Source organism: Paramisgurnus dabryanus, chromosome 2 (genome assembly GCF_030506205.2).
Source record: "Paramisgurnus dabryanus chromosome 2, PD_genome_1.1, whole genome shotgun sequence".
Classification (NCBI taxonomy): Eukaryota; Metazoa; Chordata; class Actinopteri; order Cypriniformes; family Cobitidae; genus Paramisgurnus; species Paramisgurnus dabryanus.
In genome coordinates this window covers 43,820,370-43,841,690 of record NC_133338.1, presented here as the reverse complement: position 1 = coordinate 43,841,690, position 21,321 = coordinate 43,820,370, and the positions used below count along the sequence as shown (strand labels likewise).

At 37.8% G+C, this 21,321-nt stretch overlaps 1 protein-coding gene and 1 long non-coding RNA gene across 2 annotated transcripts in view; one reads left to right on the top strand and one right to left on the bottom strand.

The window, feature by feature from the left end:
* Positions 1–106: 106 nt before the first annotated feature.
* Positions 107–21,321, top strand: part of stim2b (stromal interaction molecule 2b) — a 46,797-nt gene continuing 25,582 nt past the window's right edge. The window contains exon 1 of the mRNA XM_065289041.2: positions 107–1,362. Coding sequence (XP_065145113.1) covers positions 1,224–1,362 — 139 coding nt within the window. The 5' untranslated portion in view covers positions 107–1,223. The remainder of the gene's footprint in view (positions 1,363–21,321) is intronic.
* On the bottom strand, positions 17,955–20,237 carry LOC135778626 (uncharacterized). The gene is made up of 5 exons (XR_010544593.2): positions 19,611–20,237; positions 19,270–19,345; positions 19,101–19,170; positions 18,905–19,001; positions 17,955–18,824 (listed from the first exon to the last, which is right to left on the bottom strand). It is a non-coding gene; the product is annotated as an uncharacterized lncRNA (long non-coding RNA).

The window sequence follows — 21,321 nt, the reverse complement described above, 5'->3', positions numbered from 1 at the left end:
TCGCTCCCAGTGTCAGCCAATCAGATTTTGCCATGTTGGGAGCGTTCGACCAATCACTGTCCACAGCGAGGAGGAAAACTTGGAAGATTCTCAGGCTGATGAATCGCGTTTCGCGATGGGAGAAATAAAAGTGGGAAGCGATGAACAATAGAACGGCGTGTTTCTGGGAGGCGCCAACATTCCCCATCAAGAACTTTCTGGTTGGTCTCCTCGCGCATACCGATAGTCAAGCACGCGCTCGTTTTAGATTTAAAAGGCGTTTTCAGTCAACCATGACGGCTAAATCTGAAGAAATAAAGGTGGTTTTCAGTCACACGACGGCTCTGAGGCGCATCTGTTTTGACAGAATCACACAGCCAGCGTCCTGTTGTTAAATGATTTGCATAAGGACTTCCGCCCCCTTCATTAGTTTCTACATCAACTACCAAAGGCAGTGGGCAGATCTGAGCCCTCATGTCAGTCGTAGTCATGCGGACTTGACATTTAAACTCGCTTAATATTATTTGGACCTGGACGGCAGACGCGTTTATTTCGGATTGCCCGGATGGATTCGCATTAAACACACTGAGATCTGACACTTTCATTCTCATTCGCGTTTACTATGCTGGATATCTGTTTGTGGATGTACCGTGACTGTGTTTCCTTTACTTGCAGTGTAAATGGGAATATGTAAAACGCATTGGACCAGACTGGGTATTTTCTAGCAGGAATATGTGTTTTTCCTCTCTCTGGGGGTGATGATTTGAGACCGGGGATTCCTCGTCAGTTTGCACTTGTCTCTGGATTGTAAAGTAGGTTTCGGGTTTACCCGATACAGACAGATTCGTCAATTCAATGCGATATATGATGTCTCCGTTTAGAAACGCCGGAAGAGTTGATCATCTCTTAAGAATGGAGTTTTTCTTTGCATTCTTTTGACATCTTGTACAGCGTGGATACATACACACCATATAGCCGGTGTGTATTTTTTTTTTTAGGTCCGAAACGGTTGGATTACCTATTTTGGCATACATTTTAAGCTATATTTTTACAGGTTGGATCTCCTAGTCGTTTCGGGAGTATCAACTCGGTGCTTTCAATGCAACTACTGTTGATGTCAGGCGTTTTTCCCTTGTGATTCAGCGCATTCGAATCATTTTGATAACACACTCGTCTTAAAAAATACTGTGTGCCATCTATTTATTTATTATTGGTTAGAGGTATTTAAAAAGCTTTTGCACACCATGACTTTCTTGTCCGGGGCAGCGCTTCTGTTGCTGCGTGGACTCGTCATCTCTGCGGTATTGGGTTTAGAGAGTTCATACACGAGTGTTCTGTCGAACCGAGTCACTCCGGATCCAGCATCAGCTGTTGCTCCTACAGGTAAGATCACCTTGTACTAATCATGGAGCGAATATGTGTGTTTATTCTCGGAGCTGAATAATAACCTTAAGCAGTATCATGCATGCTCGATGACTTCTGATGCTTTGGTAGGTATTAAAATGTTTTTAATGAGTGATACCCGTATGGGTCCTGGTGGTTTTACCTAACCTCACCTGGCGTCTGGATGGTTTGAGAGATTACAGCTTTCACACATATGATTGGCTGCTTGTGATGATGGCGAGGAAGGACATTTACCTGGGATTTGGGATGGGATACAGTCATAAGACTTTACCTTCAAAGGGATACAATACCACATGAATCCACAGATTAACTATACTTAGTGGTTGACTGGTGACAAGAAAAAATGGTGACGTATACTTTTGTAATTACTGTAGTATACCTACAATAGTGTTTAGTGGACTGTGCCATTGTAAATATGAAAGTATACTATAGTATTTAGTACAGTTTATCAATTTTCTATAATTTGTGCTTTAGTAGCATTTTACTATAATGTTTTTTTTTGTGGGTGCTATGGGTTGTTTTCATGGACAATCCTGGTATCTAGAGAGAAAATTGGCTTGACATTTTGTACACAATATGTACGTTTTACTGTTGGATTTCCAAACAATGTGAGATTATACTACTGTTAATTTGACTGTTATTAAATATTAAAATCATAAAGCATATAAATAGAATATAAACAAATAAAATTGGGTCAAAGACTTGAGAAATGTCTCACCATACTGATGGTTATGCATAAACAAACAGGACTGCTTCAATCAATCAGCCTGGTCTGGTTCCTGACCCCACAGCTGTTTTCTCAATATTAGTCATGCATTTAATGACAGTGTTTCACTTTTGACGTGCCTTAGACCGGTCCGGGCGTTTGCTGAGGACACAGATCAGGGAGATATGACACATTTCTTTCTATACAGACCTGCAAACTTATAAGAAGATTGCAGAAGACTGCATGCACGTGGTCATTGCCTTATCAGAAAAAAACACTTTGTTGCTGGACCAATTATTTCTGGTGGTTTTGTAGTTTGGTGCACTCTAAGGCATGCTTGGGATGCCATAAATACAGCATACGGTATTTGCTTATAGACATCACATTCTGCAGCCTGTTTACACCTGGTATTAAGATGCAATTTGGTTGCTTGGATCACATGTGGTCGAGACGCATGCTCGTTCACACCAGTTGTTTTAATCGGCCTCTTTTGTCCACTTTGACTGCTTCTGTCATGATCACTTTGAGCGGATGATTTTTTGGAAAAATTATGCGCACTAATTATGTCGGATTCCCGCGGATTGTTTCACTAAACATGCTGCACAACAATTTGTACGTGTGTGTGTATAAGGGCTTTCTCAGATATTTCAGAGCAATTGATGAAATAAGATTGCACAACTTTTACATGCACAAGGGAAACCAAAATGAAAGAGGCGGAGAGCAGCCACCATGGGTTTGCGCAAGAAGTCAGGTCCAGTGTAAAAACATTGTGCTCGGTACATCACATTAGATCAATAGGCGGAGAGAAATTGATTTTTTGTTGTTGTTCGAACACATTCGACCATATGAGCGTCTACACCACAAAAGCAATTTTTCCTGATGCTTTTTCGAAAATTGGACAAGCTCAAAACATTTTACTCCCTGTATTAAAATTACATTGTGTACTAAGAATGACAGAAAATTAAAAGTTGCGATTTTCTAGGCAGATATACTAGGAACTATACCCTCAAACTGTCATAATAATCAAGGACTTTGCTGCCGTAACATGGCTGCAGCAGGCGTAGTGATATTACGCACTGCCCAAAAATAGTCCCCTGCTACTGAAAGTAACCAAGGGGACTATTTTCGGGCAGCCATGTTACAGCAGCAAAGTCCTTGATTATTACGCCAGAATGAGAGTATAGTTCCTAGCATATCTGCCTAGAAAATCGGAACTTTACATTTTCTGTCGGTCTTAGTACACGATGTTACTACAGAAGAGTCAAGTTTTAAATAGGAAAAATATCAAAACTCTTTGGTTATTTTTTAGCACGATGCTAATGGTCTAATCAGATTCAATGGATTGTGCTAAGCTATGCTAAAAGTGCTAGCGCCAGACCCGGAGATCAGCTGAATGGATTCCAAAATGGTAAAATGTTTAACTCTAGGGGAGCTGGAAAATGAGCTTATTTCCCAAAAAAGTGGAGTGTCCCTTGAAGTTGTCCACTTGTGATCCGATCGACTCCCATCTAAATACCAGGTGTAAACAGGGCATACGTTCTTATCAGAACCTTATAAGCCTGTTTAATTTTCGGTAAATTGCATTAAAATAGCTTTGCACTCAAAATAAGGCTCAGAGCTTGAGGGTTTTTTTGAGCATTTACATACTGTGATCATTGGTGTTATCCCCCGGTCTTAAAAACCTGACACCAGTCAAATTTCATCTTGCGTTTCTAAAAACGTTCAAAAATTTTGTAACAATGTTTGGGCAACTGTATTTAATGTGTATATATTCTACCCCTGAGCTGCATACAGCAATAGTCTGTGTAAATACACCTTTGGACATTCATACATATTGGTATTGGTTTGAAATATTTGTCCGTATCTCCCATTCTCAGAAGAATACGTTAATAAGTGGCAGAGCAGGTATGCTTGCACAGCATATGTTGTTTGGGCATATGTGGTAATGGTGTTTTGTTTATTAAATTATTATGTGCAAACAGCAGTGCGTGTCAAATCAAATGAAAGTTCACATCCACGGGCAGTATATCTGAGGTGTTGAATACTAGTTGTAGTAAGAGAGCCTGTAGATTCTTTTGTTAATTTTTTTTAGCAGAATTTCTAAACCAAGCACTTGTCTTAATATATGCAGTATATTCACAGGTTGCATCATGTTTAAAGGTTTAGTCATCAAGAGTTATGTGTATGTGTATAAGGATTTACGTGGCCAGTTTTTCTAAATGCAAGATGAGAGTTTAAGCTGTTGGTGTATTTGTGGCCGGTTCCTGCGGGAGTGTTCATGTACGTGTGCATATGCCGAGTCTCAAACGTCCCTACTGGAATTGACCCAGCGACCCATTTCCCATCCAGAGTTTGGTCAACTGCTGGTTTGCAGGATGCTATTGGGATTGTGTGTGTTTGTTTGTGTGAGTGAGAAAGAAAGAGTGAAGTTACTGTAACAAGCTCTTAAAATGGTTGAATGTTTACTGAAAAAAAAGATGAAATAGAGACCATAGTTGTTGAACTTAGTGAGTGAGTGAGATGACTGTTGTTACATCAGTTAGAGTATTGCAGAAGGCCTACTTGTATAAGGCTCTCAATTGTAAGCACAATATTTATGGAATTTCCTGTATTACGTAAGGGATAATGTAGAGGCAGCCGGTAGTTATCGGGAAATAAGCCCCGACAGTGTGATCAGGACCCGACGCGAAGCGGAGGGTCTTGTATCACACTGAAGGGGCTTATTTCCCGATAACTACCGGCTGCCTCTACATTATCCCGCTTATTACACAGCTACTTGTCACATAAGAAAAAAACGGACATGAATATGAATTTGAAACATTTTATTGTCTGTCTCCATTTTTTCTCTTTTAGCCAGCCAGTTTTAATGCCCATTCTGTATTTTTTTGTGTGTGGGCTTCGTAGCTGTCATGCTCTATTTTGACAAGTTCAGTCTCAGTAAGCTGTCTGTGTCTTGTCGTGGTTGTCCAGTGTTTGTCACAAGATGGCGCCAAACAGTAATCTTTATTGATCTTTATTGGCGCGGAGCGATTTTACTCGTACAAGTAGTACCGGCTATGCGTTATTACTTTGGAGCGGTTATTATTTGAAAAGAACGAACCTGCAAATGTCTCAACTGACCAATCAGAATCAAGCATTCCAGAGAGCCGTGTAATAAAGATGGCTATCATAAGCAAGTGTGAAAGATTAATGTGTGTGTGTGACCTACTTGTAAATAGTTTTGTGTGTGTTTATAATATGTGTATTTGTTTATTTGTCATTTTGTGCTGTCCTATAACATGGACCGTCTAACAGGAAGACTGTTTGTATGAACTGGTCATCAGTTATACCTAAATATTTCAATTAAAGTCGTTCTCTTTCACTTGGCCCTGAAAAAAATATTGCAGTTACAGATGGAAATGTAAGTTATGAATTGTAAGTACTTTCATAATCTCAACAACAATTTGGGATGGAGATATTCTGTTGGAAAACAGACATTTTCTATTGGTTTTTAGATTTACATACTTGCAGGGCTTAAAAGAATATTCCACTTTAATAAAAAATCTAGATAATTTACTCACCCCCATGTCATCCAAAATGTTGATGTTGTTCTTTGTTCAGTTGAGAACAGTTTACAGTTTCAACGCAGCTTCAATGGGCTCTAAATGATCCCAAACGAGGCATAAGGGTCTTATTTAGCGAAATGATTGTCATTTTCAGCAAGGCAAAAATATGCGTTTTTAAATCACAACTACTTGTCTTGCGCTAGCCATGTGATCCGCCAGCGCGACCTTACAGATTGCGTAAGCACGTCGAAAGGTCACGCCGTATGCGATACTACCGGCCCAGTAATTCCAAGTGAGGAGAAAGAAAACTGTTCCAACACTGTTGTATGTGGAATGATATTAATTAACTCTTTCGCCGCCATTGACGAGATATCTCGACAAATAAACGAGATATCTCGTCAATCAAGAGAAAACGCTTCCCTGCCAATGACGAGATTTTCCGTCTTTCCGCAAAACCGCTATTATCCACCAGGTGGCGCCCTTCCGCAACTTTTAAAACCCGGAAGTATTGCCCTATGGCAAGCGGCAGCATGTCCGTGTCTGTTTAAAGATCGCTCTGAATGGGATCTCTATGAAAAGTTTGTCACAAAATTTGGAATTATCTCAGCTTTTTGCTCAAAATGTGGTGTTTTTGCAGAAACCTAACCATATTCAAAAGCTGATTACAAAAGAACCACTGATGAAACGTTTTTTTTTTTTTTTTTTTTGAAAGCAGAGGGTCTGTTCTTTCATTTGGTATATTGTATGTTTATATATTTAAAGAAGAACATTTTCTGGAAGGCATTAAACTTTGGTGAAAGTCATGAAAAACGCTGGCGCTGGCTGGCAACTTTTTTTAAAAACGCTGGCGGTGAAAGAGTTAATGCCTTTGTGTGGGCAAATGTGTGTGACCTATCGACTTGCTGCTTACGAAATACGCAAGGTTGCGCTGGCGTGTCACACGGCTATAGTGCAAAATGAGAAGTTGTGGTTTGACAGACCTTATTTTTAAGCACATGACAATGACAATCGTTTTGCTTGGTAAGCCCCTTATGCCTTGTTTGGGATCATTTAGTGCCCTTTGAAGCTGTGTTGAAACTGCTATTTTAAACTGCATTGAAACTGTAAACTGTTGGGGTCCAATAAAGTCTATTAAATTGAGAAAAGACTAGACTAAACAAAGAAAGACATAAACAACTTGGATGACATCGGGGTGAGTAAATTATCAGGATTTCTTTTATGAAAGTGGAATATTCCTTTAAGATGAAAGCGATCACACATTTTTTTTTATCCACTTTCTGAACCCCTGACTAAATGCTAATAACCTGATGGTTGTGTTGGCTAATAGACATAAACAAAAATAATTTTCTACAGTTGTCACCCAGTACCTTAAAGGTCACGTAATTCCTGATCCCATTTTTTTAAACCCTAGTTAGTGTGTAATGTTGCTATAATAGCATAAATAATACCTGTGAAATGTTAAAGCTCAAAGTTCACTGCCAGGAGATATATTTTCTTTAATAGAATTCCTCTTTCAAAGCCTACAACGAACGGCCGGTTTAGACTACAGCCCTCTATTTCCTGCTTTAATGACGTCAGTAAAACTTTTTTTTACTAAACTCCGCCCACAGGAATACGTCAGTCACCAGCTTTGGCTCAAACGGCTCTGCTAAGCTAAGCTGATATCGATTCACAACACACTAAAAAAACTACACAATCAGAACTTGATTGGTGTTTCTAAGGGAGGGACTTCATAGAACAAGGAAGACATTAGCCCGTTTTGAGGACAGTTAAAACGGCACTATACAGTTAAATGAAAATTGTGTGAAAATACCGTGTTTTTTTACACGTGAAACATGAACACATGTTATATTGCCCACTATAAACACAATCAAAGCTTCAAAAACACAGAAAGAACAGGAGCTTTAAATAGCAAGATTTACTGGAAATTTGTTTGGAAATGTAAGTTCGTTGAATGGTTTATCAGATATAATCCCATTCAAATGCCTTTGTGTATTTAGACCGTTTTTAGCTTTTCAACAAACAATATGCCTTTTAGAGGGACACATTGTTCTGGAAGTATTATTTAATTTGAATTGTGAAAAATGTCTGGTGATTGTCTCACGGTTAACTTTGAGTTAGTATAAGGACAAACTTGAAACTTTATTTTCACTTGTTTGGTTGTATTTAGACGTTGACATCTGTTTTTAAAGGCAAAATGAGTGGGATTTAGACATCTCTTGTTTTCTCTCAGAGCTAATGACATTGTATAGTTAGAGGTAAGAAGTGAAAAGGAGGATAAAAGCCGCTTACAGTACGTTCACAGGCCGGCCATAACTTTGTAGTCAGACCTGTAGTGCAACATTGTTTTTTAAATGTTCTCAAGAAGTGGGATTTACAGCAGATAATCTAGTACAAAAAAGTGAAATAACATGACAGACTTAACCAAAAAAAGTGAACGTATATTCTTTTGTTTGTTTTAAAATGTTTCAGAATTGTATAAACTATATTGATCTAAAACAGTCAGGTGTTTTTTTATATAAAATTGTGAATCTTTCCATTCATGCTGTTTTGGTCTTTTGTTGTTTTTAACTTTTTTGTTTTGAGCTTAGCCATCGCTTGTTTCTTGCCTCTCCATACATCACAAAGACTATTAGTCATTTTGCTAATTGTCAATGACTTCATTGTAGTATTGTGTCTTTAAACCACATAGGTGTAAACCCAGCTGTGTAAAGAGACACAAACCCTAATCACAAACCTGAGAATATCCTGAAGAACACCTTTCTTGGCTACTTGTTTATTCTGTTGCTCTGAGATGTTATCTTACATTTTAGGGTTAATTCTGTTGTTTCATATTTATTCTTTTGTTAGTAATAGCATTGTTTTATCGCAATGAACTAGAACCGTCTTTATTGTACCTGGTAATGATTTCCTAATAATCTAGTGGCACAAAAACAAAGTTCAGCTCAATACAAGGTACCAGATGTCGTCAATTAATTCCATTACTGAATCACAGCTTGGGAATATTCTGCATGTCTACTTGCTGTCACCATAATAGTATGAGCTAGCTAGACTATATTCTCCCTTGAGGTCTTTAATTGAATCCTTTAGGGTCCATATTAGTACACACAGAGCTACACCCACCTCAGCTTATTAGGTTTTGGTACTCCATACTAAACAGATATTTAAATAAAGCCCTATTCGCATGGGATTAGAATTATCTGGGGACCTTGTGTGATTTAGAAATCACCCCCCTACATCTAAACAAAACCTTTGATTTTACTTGAATTTACTTCCTTATCTCCTGGATATGATGTCAAGGCTTTGCGTATCAGTGTGGCTGCGTCCGAAACCGCAAAACTTCCATACTGTATAGTAGGCGAAAAGCAGTAGGTGAGGCAAGTAATATGTCCGAATTCATAGTATTTCAAAAACAGTATGCAAAAAGTACTCGGATGGCCTACTACTTCCAGCAAGATACCAAAGTGTTGGACACTTTGCTATCCCATGAGCCCCTGCGAGAGGAGTTATCCCATGATGAAGGAAACGGAAGAGCGCTGTTTTATTAATACATTTCCAAAAGTGGCAACACAGCTATTGAAATGCAAATACATATATTAAACAGCGGTCCCTTGTGTTTAAATTGCGCTAGTTTAACGTCCTTCCACTTATGACGACGTTTGTCATGATATGTTTCAACATGGTGAATGCACAATGTAGTGCGTCCGAATCAATTTATACTATTCATAATCATACTATATAGAACATACTGTCGATGAGTAGGTACTTCATCTAATTCAGGACCTGCTGTCACATTATGCGTTTTCGGATGCAGCCTTTGTCCTATACCTGCAACGCTGCACCACGCGGTAAAAGGTACCTTTTGCATGCTAATCAGAGTTTGTGGCCTACCCAGTTGCAATGTTGCATCGCGATGCCGCAGTAAGCTAGTTTAGAATATGGTAGGTCATTTGTGGGGGCATTTTTACTTTATGTATGACTACAGGTCACCAGGTAATATACTAATCCCGTGCAAATAGGGCTTAAGTATTTATACCAATTTTGATTAATTTAACAAATTTTTTATTCATTTATGTAGAAATTTTGTGTATTTTTTCATGCGAAAGTGATTTTCAAGCATGGTAGCCCGTACACGAAATGTGACCTCTGCATTTAACACATTCCAGTGAGTTGTGCTACAAATCATGAACACACAAGGGTGCCTTACTCAAGGCCAAGGGCACCTCAGTTTCAATCTCATGGCCAATAGACTCAAACTGGCCACCTTCGGGCTAAGCCTGACTCTCTCTAACCATTAGGTCACAACTAACATATGTTGACAGAAATAAGGGTGTTGTGGGTCATTGCCGGGGCAGTGCATTGTGCTTGCTGCGGTACTCTGGTTGGTTGCGTTGCATACATTCACTCTAAAAATGGCTGGGTTATTTTTGACCCATAATGGGTAAATTTTGGACAGAACACACCGCTGGGTTAAAATTGATCCAATTCTGGGTTGTTGTTACGGCTAATCTTTTAAAGCAGTTGTTTTATCCCCTTGAGATCTTCATATACGCATGTCCTGTCCATAAAGCACGCATGCGATTGTAACATTTACGAAAGTAATTTATTACTTCACAATCTCTGTTTTACTTTTCAATCAAAATACAAATCAAATTCTCAGAAAAACCAACTAATGCGATTCAAAAAACTGTTGCTCTCCACCCTCTAACCTGTCTGCCAAACACCACCAGCTGGCTAGTAAATCTTGCAATTTTGCGCCATAGTGACGCGTCAAGGAGGAGGAGCAAGTTAAATCATAAACAAGTTAGTCCAGGCATTAAACAAACACAAAATATCTTTCTATACTTAAATCATATTATTTGAATAAATTTTTAGGTTAGTAATACCCAAGTAACTAAATATGGCTCCTACAGTTGTTTTATCCCAACTGTTGGGTTATTCGACCATGGTTGCATAACAAAAACCCAACATTGGGTCATTTTTAACCCAGCACATGGTAATTTTTAACCCAGCCTGTGTTCTGTCCAATATTTACCCATTTTGGGTCAAAAACAACCCAGCCATTTTAGAATGTACTGGCCCAAGTGAAATCTAACAGTGAACCTCTCCTCAATACGTCACACGATTTGAGGTTTACTCACGACCATATCACTTTTGGCTTGGGATGAGTCACACACCAAATTTGAATATTTGTCGAGATTTGTTTAAATACCTGACCCTAAGTATAAGCTATGGTACTACCTTACGTTTGATCCAAAGCTATTTAAAGGGATAGTTGAAACTTCTGTCGTCATTTACCCACACTGAAATTGTAACAAACATGTATAAAAAACATTTTGCACTGAGGAAGATATTTTGAGGAATGTTTGTAACCATTCTTTGAGCACCGTTGACCGCCATTGTTTTTTTCTGACTATGGAAGTCAATGGTGCTCCTGTTTCTTACTTGACTCCAGTAATTTTTCTTTGTGATTAACAGAACAAAGAAAATATTCCAGGATTGTAACAAATTGAGGATGAGTAAATGATGACAGGATTTTTTTTTAGATGAACTACCCCTTTAAAGTGTTTTAAAGGTATAAAATTTATTAGTAAGTGCACTTTGTGGTACTCAAACCTATGGGCTTTGCACTGCCCTACCAGTTAAGCATCAAGAACACAAATATATAATAACTGGCTTAGCAAGCTTTACAAATAAGATGCATTTAAGTTTAGAAAATATACAACTTCTTTACAAGGACAGTCTGTGAAGATCTTCTTAAAGAGTTCTTAAAAGTTAAAATCTCTTTAACTTTACGTGCACATTTGATGTGACTCTAGAATCTGTAATCATCAGCATCTAAGTTCAGATGGCCACTCTTGCTTCACATTTGGTCACAAGGAAAATAGTAAGGGTAATCTTGTCAATTAACTGAAACAATTCAATAATGTCCTGCGCCGTCCAGCTGGTATTTGAATCAATGCAGAAACTTGTTCCCTATGGAAATCTGGGTCACTTTATTGAGCTGGACTGTGCAGCTTAACTGAAGGAGTTCTTTGTCATCCGCTGCATGCGGTTCATTGTGGGATTTATTTGTCATTTCTAGTCGACTTTCTGTCGGCCTGTACATACTGTCTGCTTTCACAATGTAACAGGCACATTTCAGAATGCTTGCTGACTGGTATAAACACAAAAAGTGAAATTAATTGACTATTTACGAACTCTTAGGGGTGGTTTCCCAGACAGGGATTATCTTAAAGGTGCAGTGTGTAATTTTTAGAAGGATCTCTTGACAGAAATACAAAATAATATACAAAACTATATTATCAGGGGTGTATAAAGATCTTTTTATAATGAACCGTTATGTTTTTATTACCCAAGAATGAGACGTTTTTATCTACATACACAGAGGGTCCCCTTACGTGGAAGTCGCCATTTTGTGATGCCATGTTTCTATAAAAGCCCTTAATGGACAAACTTTTTTACTAAGTTGTCTTCGACGATGACATGTTTTTCCGGTGCGGCTACCGTAGCTTTATGCGTTTCAAAAGCAAGGGGTGAGCAGTGGACTGAGCCATTGGTTGCAATTCGCAACCTCACCACTAGATGCTGCTAAAATTTACACACTGCACCTTTAAACCAGGACTAGGCCTTAGTTTAATTAGGAAATATAACTAGTTTTAACAAACATAGCTTACTAAAAGCATTAATTGTGTGCATTTTGAAGCAAAACAGAGGGCACTGACTTACTTAAAGATATGACAGTGAAAGTTGTTTTCTTTTTGGACAGCTCTTACATTTATTTTAGTCTAGAACTACTGTAATCCCTGTCCGGGAAACCGCCCCGTAATGTTTAAGAAGTGAAGTGAAAACAAAAACTAGACACTGTGGTTGGTCAAAAAAGCAGGTAAACAAACTTCTCTCAGGCTAAATTTAATATGCATTTGCACTGCTCATACTTAATTGTTAATTGTAAAATGATTTGTTATACATTCATTTATTTATATAAAAGGCTGTTCTCGGACTAGAGGTTAATCTGTGGTATAGCTCACTCGTTGGGCTTTGTGGAAAGGGGTCCACCCATAAATAATTTTTCTTGGGCCCTGTTAATTTTAGCGATGACACTGCAGGTATCACAACAGGATGCCTGGAATGCCATACGCTCAGCTGTAACTTCCGTTGGAATGGTGCTAAAGTGGGAAAGACACTGAGGTGCTAAGACTTTACAGGTGCTATACAAAGCAGAATAAAGCCACACATTAGTCCAGCTGTCCTTTAGAGATTACATGCCCTTTATCATTGACAAGTACACACACTGTCGCATTCAAACCAAATGTGTTTGGTGTTCGTTATAATTTAAAGAGAGATCCTATGATGACACATTTTTGGAGGAGAACCTGGAAGTAGGCTTCAAATGGGTTCTCTTGGCAAAATGGGAGTTTTACATAGGCTTATTGCAAAAAGTAAGCTCTGTGATTCACAAAAGGCTATGATGCTAACACGTTTTTTTCATCAAGATGATTTTCACAAATAAACACAACTTTTATGAATTTTGAAGTCAAAATGCCTTTACTAGAAATAAAAAGCTAGCCTTACTCTACGTCCACACTTTTATACTTACGTTTGCTAATAAATTAAACCAATTAAAAGCCAATTGTGGGGTGTGGCTTTTGTAATGTGGCTCATAATGTGGTATGGTCAGAACCAAAGTTTACAGGACTGTGTTCTCTAGAATCCTCTTAAGCGGAGGATTTCAGGATTCCTAGTGGTTCCCACCGAACCGCGTCATAGCTCATTACCATATAGTTGACCTAACTCTCCTCGACAGCCACACCGTCCAAGACCTGCTGCTGGTGTCCTAAGCTTGTCGCCGACTTGTCTTGCATTTAAAATGAATGACTTTCGGCCACTTTGACGTTCTCGCCAGCAGCGGTGTGAACTTACAGTTTGGCTATAAACTAACTAATTTACCCCACAGTCGCTCAACTGGCTTGCCAACACCAGCAAGCTTCTGACAAATCTTTCAAACTTTATTACAATTTTTTAAAAACATAGTCCTTTATAAGGAAATGCTTGGTGGATATATCTTTTTTGGCAATAGTGCATGTGTTGATTTGTTCTTGAGACTTTCATGCATGATCATGTTTAAAGTTCCCAACAACATCTGTAGTCCCATACAGCAACTTGTTAGCAACCACCCAAGACTTCACGAGTGGGGATATTACTGGTTTGTTTTATGTAACTAAATAAAACGAGAACCTATCTTAAATAAGATCTTGGGTTAACCCATTTAACCAAAACCCATTAAAAAAATCTGGTTAATTTCAAGTGGAGAGAACTGGAAGTGCTGAAATGCTAACTTGTATTGTCTACAAAAATGCATCATCCTTGCACCTCTCTATTCAAATGCTTAAGATATTTTTTGTGACTATGGTGTCAGTGAGACATTTTAGTTTCTCAACATACGTGACATCACATTCTGTACTTTTCTAAAGATAATGGTACATTTAAGAAAATATATAAACTCAAAAATGAAATTCTGTCATTAATAACATACACTCTTAAAACAAATGTGTTAAAAACAACACATCAGAATCCATTCATCTCTGTGTTATTATTGAAACAACACATTTTAACACAACCTGTGTTATATTTTAACACACAATTCACACAAAAGGACACATAATGTGTTAAAATTACACAAAATGTGTTAAAAGCTTAACACACAAAGATGTAAATCCTTTCTAAGAGTGTACCTTAAAAACATGATATCTTTATGAACATGTATGTATGTGGCATGCGTGTGTGATTTCTGAAACATGAAACCTATCCAATGCAACTTAATGTGCATTCAAGGTGCAGTCCAACATTTTCATGAATTGATTATTTTACATGCATATCATTTTAAATTACCCATGAAGACCGAATAATGATGATGAGAGAATACTGACAGAATGTTCATTTTTGTATGTAAGTGTAGGGGTTATGATCAGAGATGAATGGATATTTTAGATGAAAGGTACAGCAATGGCAGTCTCTCATTTCAGGGACTTTCCCTCTTCTTCTGGAAAAGAAAGATACAACCCCGACTCTTGCCCTGTCGGTTTTATAGTGTAGATCTGCAAGAGGCCCAAGTGAGAAAGACAAGTGTTTAAAAAGCGTGTGATGATCTGTGTAAAACCCACGAATGCAATCCTAAGAAGTGGAATGTCACGGTAACCCAATTCACACAGTACTTTGTCCCAAAAAAATTTCCGGAAAATTGGTGGAAGAGAGGCTTCTGTGTAAACACAATCACGTCCCATAAATGTTCGGGAATCGCACCTGTAAAGAGAACCTAGTAACATTGCCGTAACATTTACAGAACTCATCCTGTGTGAACAAGAGCCAAAAAAATGGCGTAAGGGATGTGCCGTAGTAAGGACACGCGTGTGTGTCATCGCACAAGAAGTATTGGTCAACTCTTTAAAATGGGGATTTAAATGCAGGTCAACATTCACAACGAGAAATGTCTGCAAACTGGACTGAAGCAGAAATGAAAATGAAAGCACGCTGAAGCTGAGATTATTCACCATCATGACAGAACAGCATATCACACATTCCTTACACTTAAAGAAATGATGTGTTCATTTTTTACACATTTTTGTTATGCTATTAACACATTATGTGTCATTTTAACAAGTTGTGATAAATGTAACACAACATGTTGTTCCAATAATATCACAGAGATTTGTGTATTCTGGGACAATGCATTTAGTGTGTTGTCCCTAAACTAACACACATCCGTTCTAAGAGTGTATGATCTTGCCATAAACAAAAATGCACATGCATGATTCCTCGAGAGAGATAATTAACACGTGCAGGACTTTAACCCCTTCAGAGTCAGACCCTGCGTCAACTAGAATGGACATCACATGTTTGGTGGTTCAAACCAATAAAAATGCTGATCAACTAATCAAAATAAGGCACACTGATAACTCAGGTTTGAAAGGGTTAAATACGTCACATGATCTTTATAATATGCGTGTAAATGCCAGAAAATCATTGGCAGTGTGAATGAACCAAAAAACGTTCCCAGACAAATCCCGGACGTATTTTCTGTAATCTCTGTGTGAAAAGGTTGTTCTTCAAAATGTCTTTTCTTAGGCTTGTCCTGTCTGCACTGCTTCTGAGATGAGTAAAGTAACGATGAGTTATTCATACAGAATGATGGTGTTACTGCCTATATGTCATTTCTTGTGTTTTAGCAGTGATCTATGAGAAATAATAAATCAAGTAGAATTACATTGCGTTGTGGGTGCAGGTGCTGGATGAGTCAGCGTTTGAGGTTAGTGGTAATTCAGCTCTGTAGGTTCCCCAAAATTGGTTCTCTCTGTGGGTTATAAAGGGTTGCTCATCCGGCATCACAGACCACCAAAGCAACACACACTGTAGCTGTTGAAAAAAACTGGGGTTGATATGTCTTGCAGTTTTACTCTGTTTTATTAGCTAAATTAGACAGACAATTTGCTCCGGTGGGCTATCAGAGGTGGTCACTGAATGATTTCATTTGTTTCTGTGTGTGTGTGTGTTGTTTCATTGGATGGTGAGTGAAGGCATATGCTGTTTCAGCCTCTGTAAGGCTGAAATACTGTGTCTTGTTTTATCAGTGAGCTTAATCTACAACTGCATGCTGCCTAATGCTTAATATACTGTATTACACGGTGTGTTGCATTGTATTGATTCTTTGTACTTTACTGTTTGTTGTATTAATATGACGTGCAGCCTGCCACACATTTCTATATAAGTAAAATGAACAGGATCTGCTCAATATTATCAAGTTATAATTTCAAGGTCACATGCCATCAAAGAGGTTGTTCCAACACATATGTTCTTGAGGAAAATTTTAACACATTCTGAATGTAAGCTGAAAAGTCATTCATCTGTGTGTGCGCTCTGGTTATATCAGTGCCGATTTATGGAGCTAATATTTTGAACACATCTTACATCTTTTGCTTTAATCCTGCTTCAATTGCTACTCTTCCTATTCGTAACTGAAGCTTTCTCGAGAGCCAGGAGAAGAGTTAAAAGGAAGTGGTTCCAGACAAACAGGAAGTCAGAGTTCTTACACAGGAAGTTGAAAGGGTACCTATAAGATTGATAGTTTTACAGAAAACATCAATGTTTCAGCCAGTATGAAAAAATTAAATTAGCTTAAGTTATTTAAACAAAATTTAAGTGCAACAAGGATTTTTTTAACAGTGTATGCGTTTTATCAGTACGTGTGTTCCTTGGGATCAAACCCACACATTTTGTGCACAAAATATTTGTAACAATGCTTCAGATATTTGGGCCTGGTTTCACAGACAGGACTTATGGCGCTTTTCTATTGCATAGTACCCTACGTGTTGGGTTGGATCAGACTACTTTTGATGGCTTTTTTACTGGGTACAGTACATAATACCCCATAATGTTTTAGTACCACCTTGGTTGAGGTTCCAAGCTGATACTAAAACGTGACTTGAAAACACTGCAGATCACTGACTTGTCTGAGAGAATCGTCACTACCAGCGTCATTGTTAACGCAAGATTAGCTTTACCTTCGTGCTTGCGCTGTCTCGAGCAAACCTGTTGTCATCTGTGCTATGTTGTAAGTTCCCAAACTCCCTTTTGGCGGGGAAAAATAGCCACAGGCTAAGAATCAGGAACACCATACCAGTGTTTATCTTTCAGTTTGTAGCGTCACATCCGACTGACATCACAGTTGTTTGTACAGAAACTGTCATGTGAGACCGAGGTATAGTGACAAACGCGATGTGCAAACATCTATTTGTGGTGGTAAATTTTGATTTTGTGGCGGAATGACAAATGAATGAATGTATGGGAAACACTGCATTTTAACAATGCTCGTTCCCACTTTTGAATGATGTCCCAAATCGAGGCAGCGCAAATATAACAACACACCTATAATACCTCCCTATCTGAAGTGGTACTAATTTCAATAGATAAGCTAACCAAGCCAAAGTAAGGTGACACAACCTGACCCATGGGGTAATATGCAATTAAAAAGCGCCATTAGATTAAGAAAGGAGTTAAATTAGGACACTTAAGTAGGTTTTATATCCATCTGTTCATAACTCAAATTTAGTCCCTTGGCTTCAGAATACAATGTTAGTAATATCAGTACCTTTCCCTGATCCCTTTTGTATGCTTTTTAATTCCCAAACTGGTTGTGTCCCACAGAAGATAGAAAGTCATATAAGTAGAAAACCACCTGGTGAGGGTGAGTAAAAAGTGACAGAAATTTCATTGCTGGATAAACCAGTTCTTTAAAAACATGAATTATTGAAATGTAGCTACACTCTCAGAAAAGAAAGTACATAATTGTACCTTTAGGGGTACAATGGCTTGTCACTGGGGCTGTACCCTCAAGGGTACAGTTTTTGTACCCTTGGCAGAGGGTACAAAATTGTACCCTTGTGATTTGTACCTTAAGGGACCAGTTTTGTACCTCTAGTGACAATTTTGTACCTTTATTTAACAGTACAAATATGGACCCTTCAAAAAGGGTACAAAAATGGCTTTGACAGGGTACACTCATGGTTTTAAAACTTATACATATATCTCAATCTAAATATTGTAAACTTTAAATTATAAGTGCATATGACTCAGTGTATTTGTGTTGGTTTAGCCAATTGTTTAGAGTAAAGGTAAATTTTAAACATTAGTATAAAAAAATGATAACAGAAAAGATAAAATACACAGTGAGTTTAATGAACAATCATTTATTTTACAAAAGGTTCAGATATAAAACAGAAGTGTGCTGTTCAGTCCAAATCATTCACAACATTGTGTTCAGTCACAACATTAAAAACTAATTTTTTCATTTACACTTTACTTAGAAATATATCAAGTATTCCTTTGACTTTAACAGACTGTCCAAACAGGAATATTTTAAAACAAAATCAGTGTGCTGTTCCTTAACCAAACAACATTTAAACATTTTTAACAGGGCCACATCTGTCCTTGCCAAGCAGTGAGAAAACACACAAATATAAATTTTTTCACTGATAAAACTGTGGTGTACTCACAGCATAATGAGTAAATGAATAGGTCCATATGGAGTAACATTTCTTTAGTTTTTGTTGTGTTAATGACGGGTGGTAGAGGATAGTCAGTCCGCCTCCTTAATGGTAAAGATCGAAAACTGCTCTGGGCACGTTCATACTTATCTGTGAGAAAACACAAAAATATGAATAAATTTTCCAATGACAGAACTATGGTATACTCACAACATAAATAAATGTGGTACCTTTAAAGTTTTTGCGTGTGAATGATGGTTGGTCGAGAACAGTCAGCCACCCTCAGTGGTAAAGATCCAAACTTGTGCTGGAAACTTTTGTGCTAAACTGAGAAAAAACACACAAATATAAATTTATTTTCCACTTACAGAACTGTGGTGTACTCACACAACATAATAAATAAATTAATAAATGTGGTAACGTTACCTTTGAAAGGTCTTGAATGACTGTTTGGTTGAGAGCAGACAGACAGACAGTCAGTTAACGTTAGTCCTTACTGAGAGAGAAACACACAAATATAAATTATTTTTCACTTACAGAACTGTGGTGTACTCACTTAACATAATAAATACATTAATAAATGTGGTAATGTTACCTTTAACAGGTCTTTAATGACTTTGGTTGAGAACCGACAGACAGACAGACAGACAGTCAGTTAACCTTAGTCCTTACTGAGAGAGAAAACACACAAATATGAATTATTTCTCCACTTACAGAACTGTGGTGTACTTAATGAACATTAACCAGCTCATTAAAATGAGTCTATTAAAATGAGGCAATAGTGCTGTGTCAATGTCGCGTTGTCACGTCGTATACAACTTTACACAAATTACCGTAACCGAATCAGTATTAAAATGAAGAGTCACGACAAACAACACATTTTTAAAGTTTAAAAATGCTTTAAAGGTGATAAAGGAAGGATTTTCCAGTGTTTACCTGTTAATGCTCTTATAACTGTTGTGTCATCCTCCTGTTGCGTTGCTCTGTGAAACTCGACTCCAGTCAGACCGTGAGATGTGGGGGGATGGGCGCGTGTCAAAATAAAAGCGCGTTTTTTTTCATTGTGTGTGAGGGATTTAGTTATTCAGTATTTATTTAGTTTGTAAGTAATGGTTAATCAATTGCAGTTTTTGAGTTCACAGCACAGTTTTTATGAATTGAAATTAACTTTTTTTCATTAAAATTTCAAATAAAATTTTAAATTAAACACATTGTCAATGAACAGAAGAAAACTAACACTACTTCAAGACCCATGTGCCCAACTGAAGGAAACAAAATTGACACAATGGTTACTTACTTTATTGACCAGATTTACAGCAGTTGTCTAGAACAACAAATAAAAAAATGGCAAGAGGCTGTATCTTTTAGCATTGTACCTTATCCTTTAAAAGAAATGGTACAAAAATGTACCTTTTAATGCTTGGGAACAAATATGTACCTTTTTGACCCTCAAAAAGGTACATACATGTACTTTGAGGTCCAATAATGGGCCCTTTGGGGTACTTTTATGTAGATTGTACCTTGGGGGACAGAAATGGACCCCTACTGTACCCCTATTTCTGACAGTGTACTACAAACTCCCAGGTTGGCTGACCTTATTTGACACAGTTTGACCCCTTTGACTTTCTTTGACTGTCATTAGGCAACATATCAATATCTCAACTTCTGCTTTCGTCATTAGATCATGAAGGCAGGATGGAGGCAACTAGGTGAACGTCTTCTTCCCTGAGCCTGATGTTATCAGAGGGGAAGTTTACTCGTAGACAATAGGAACAATGGTCGTCCTGTCTTTCTCTTGTGTTTTTGCTGGGATTAATAAGGAGCACTTTTTTAAGACTCAGCCTGTTTAATTCATCTTCAAACACAGATAGTTGATGTTGTTTGATAAATTACTCTTCATAAATTTTCACAGTTGTAGATGATTATCTGCCCTAATTAAGACATTGGCTCTCTCTTTCATTCCCTCTCTCACCCCCCCACCCACTTTGGTGGTTGGCCACTCGTGTCTTGAGTTTCAGCTTCAATCCGCACATTCCAAATGTAATGGTGCACAAGCCGTGTCTCCTTTTCTGGAAGTCAGAACTCTTGGCCTGTGTGCGTTGTCAGATTTTAAAATGATTTTGATGTTGTTTTTTTCACGCTTATGCAATATCATAAGCAGGGGATTATAGGTGCCCTGCTTCATGAAAGAATGATATGCCTTTTTATGGAGATGCACACAGACAGTTACACTGGGACTTTAGTAAATTTTGTTTTTGTGATGCGTTTTTTTTATTTGCCGATTCTGCTAACACAAAAGAGCAAGGCTTAAAACTTAGATAAGCAAAAAAGTAAAAAAAAGATGAGTACATCTGTACACCCACTCTCAGAAAAAGGTACAAGAGTTATCACTGAGACAGTATTTTTTTTAAAGGGTCCTATTTTGGTACATATATGCACCTGTGTACTATTAAGGTACCAATGTGTGCCTTTGATGTACCAATATGCACCTTTTAGGTACAAAAGTGTACTTTTTGAAAACCGCCCAAGTGACAACTTTTGTACCTTCTTGTTTATTTCTGTTTGCATAAAGAAATATGCTTTTAAAATGCTGTTCCAGTTGATTTTAGATCGGACAACATATTGTCTGTTCATAAGCTACAACTTT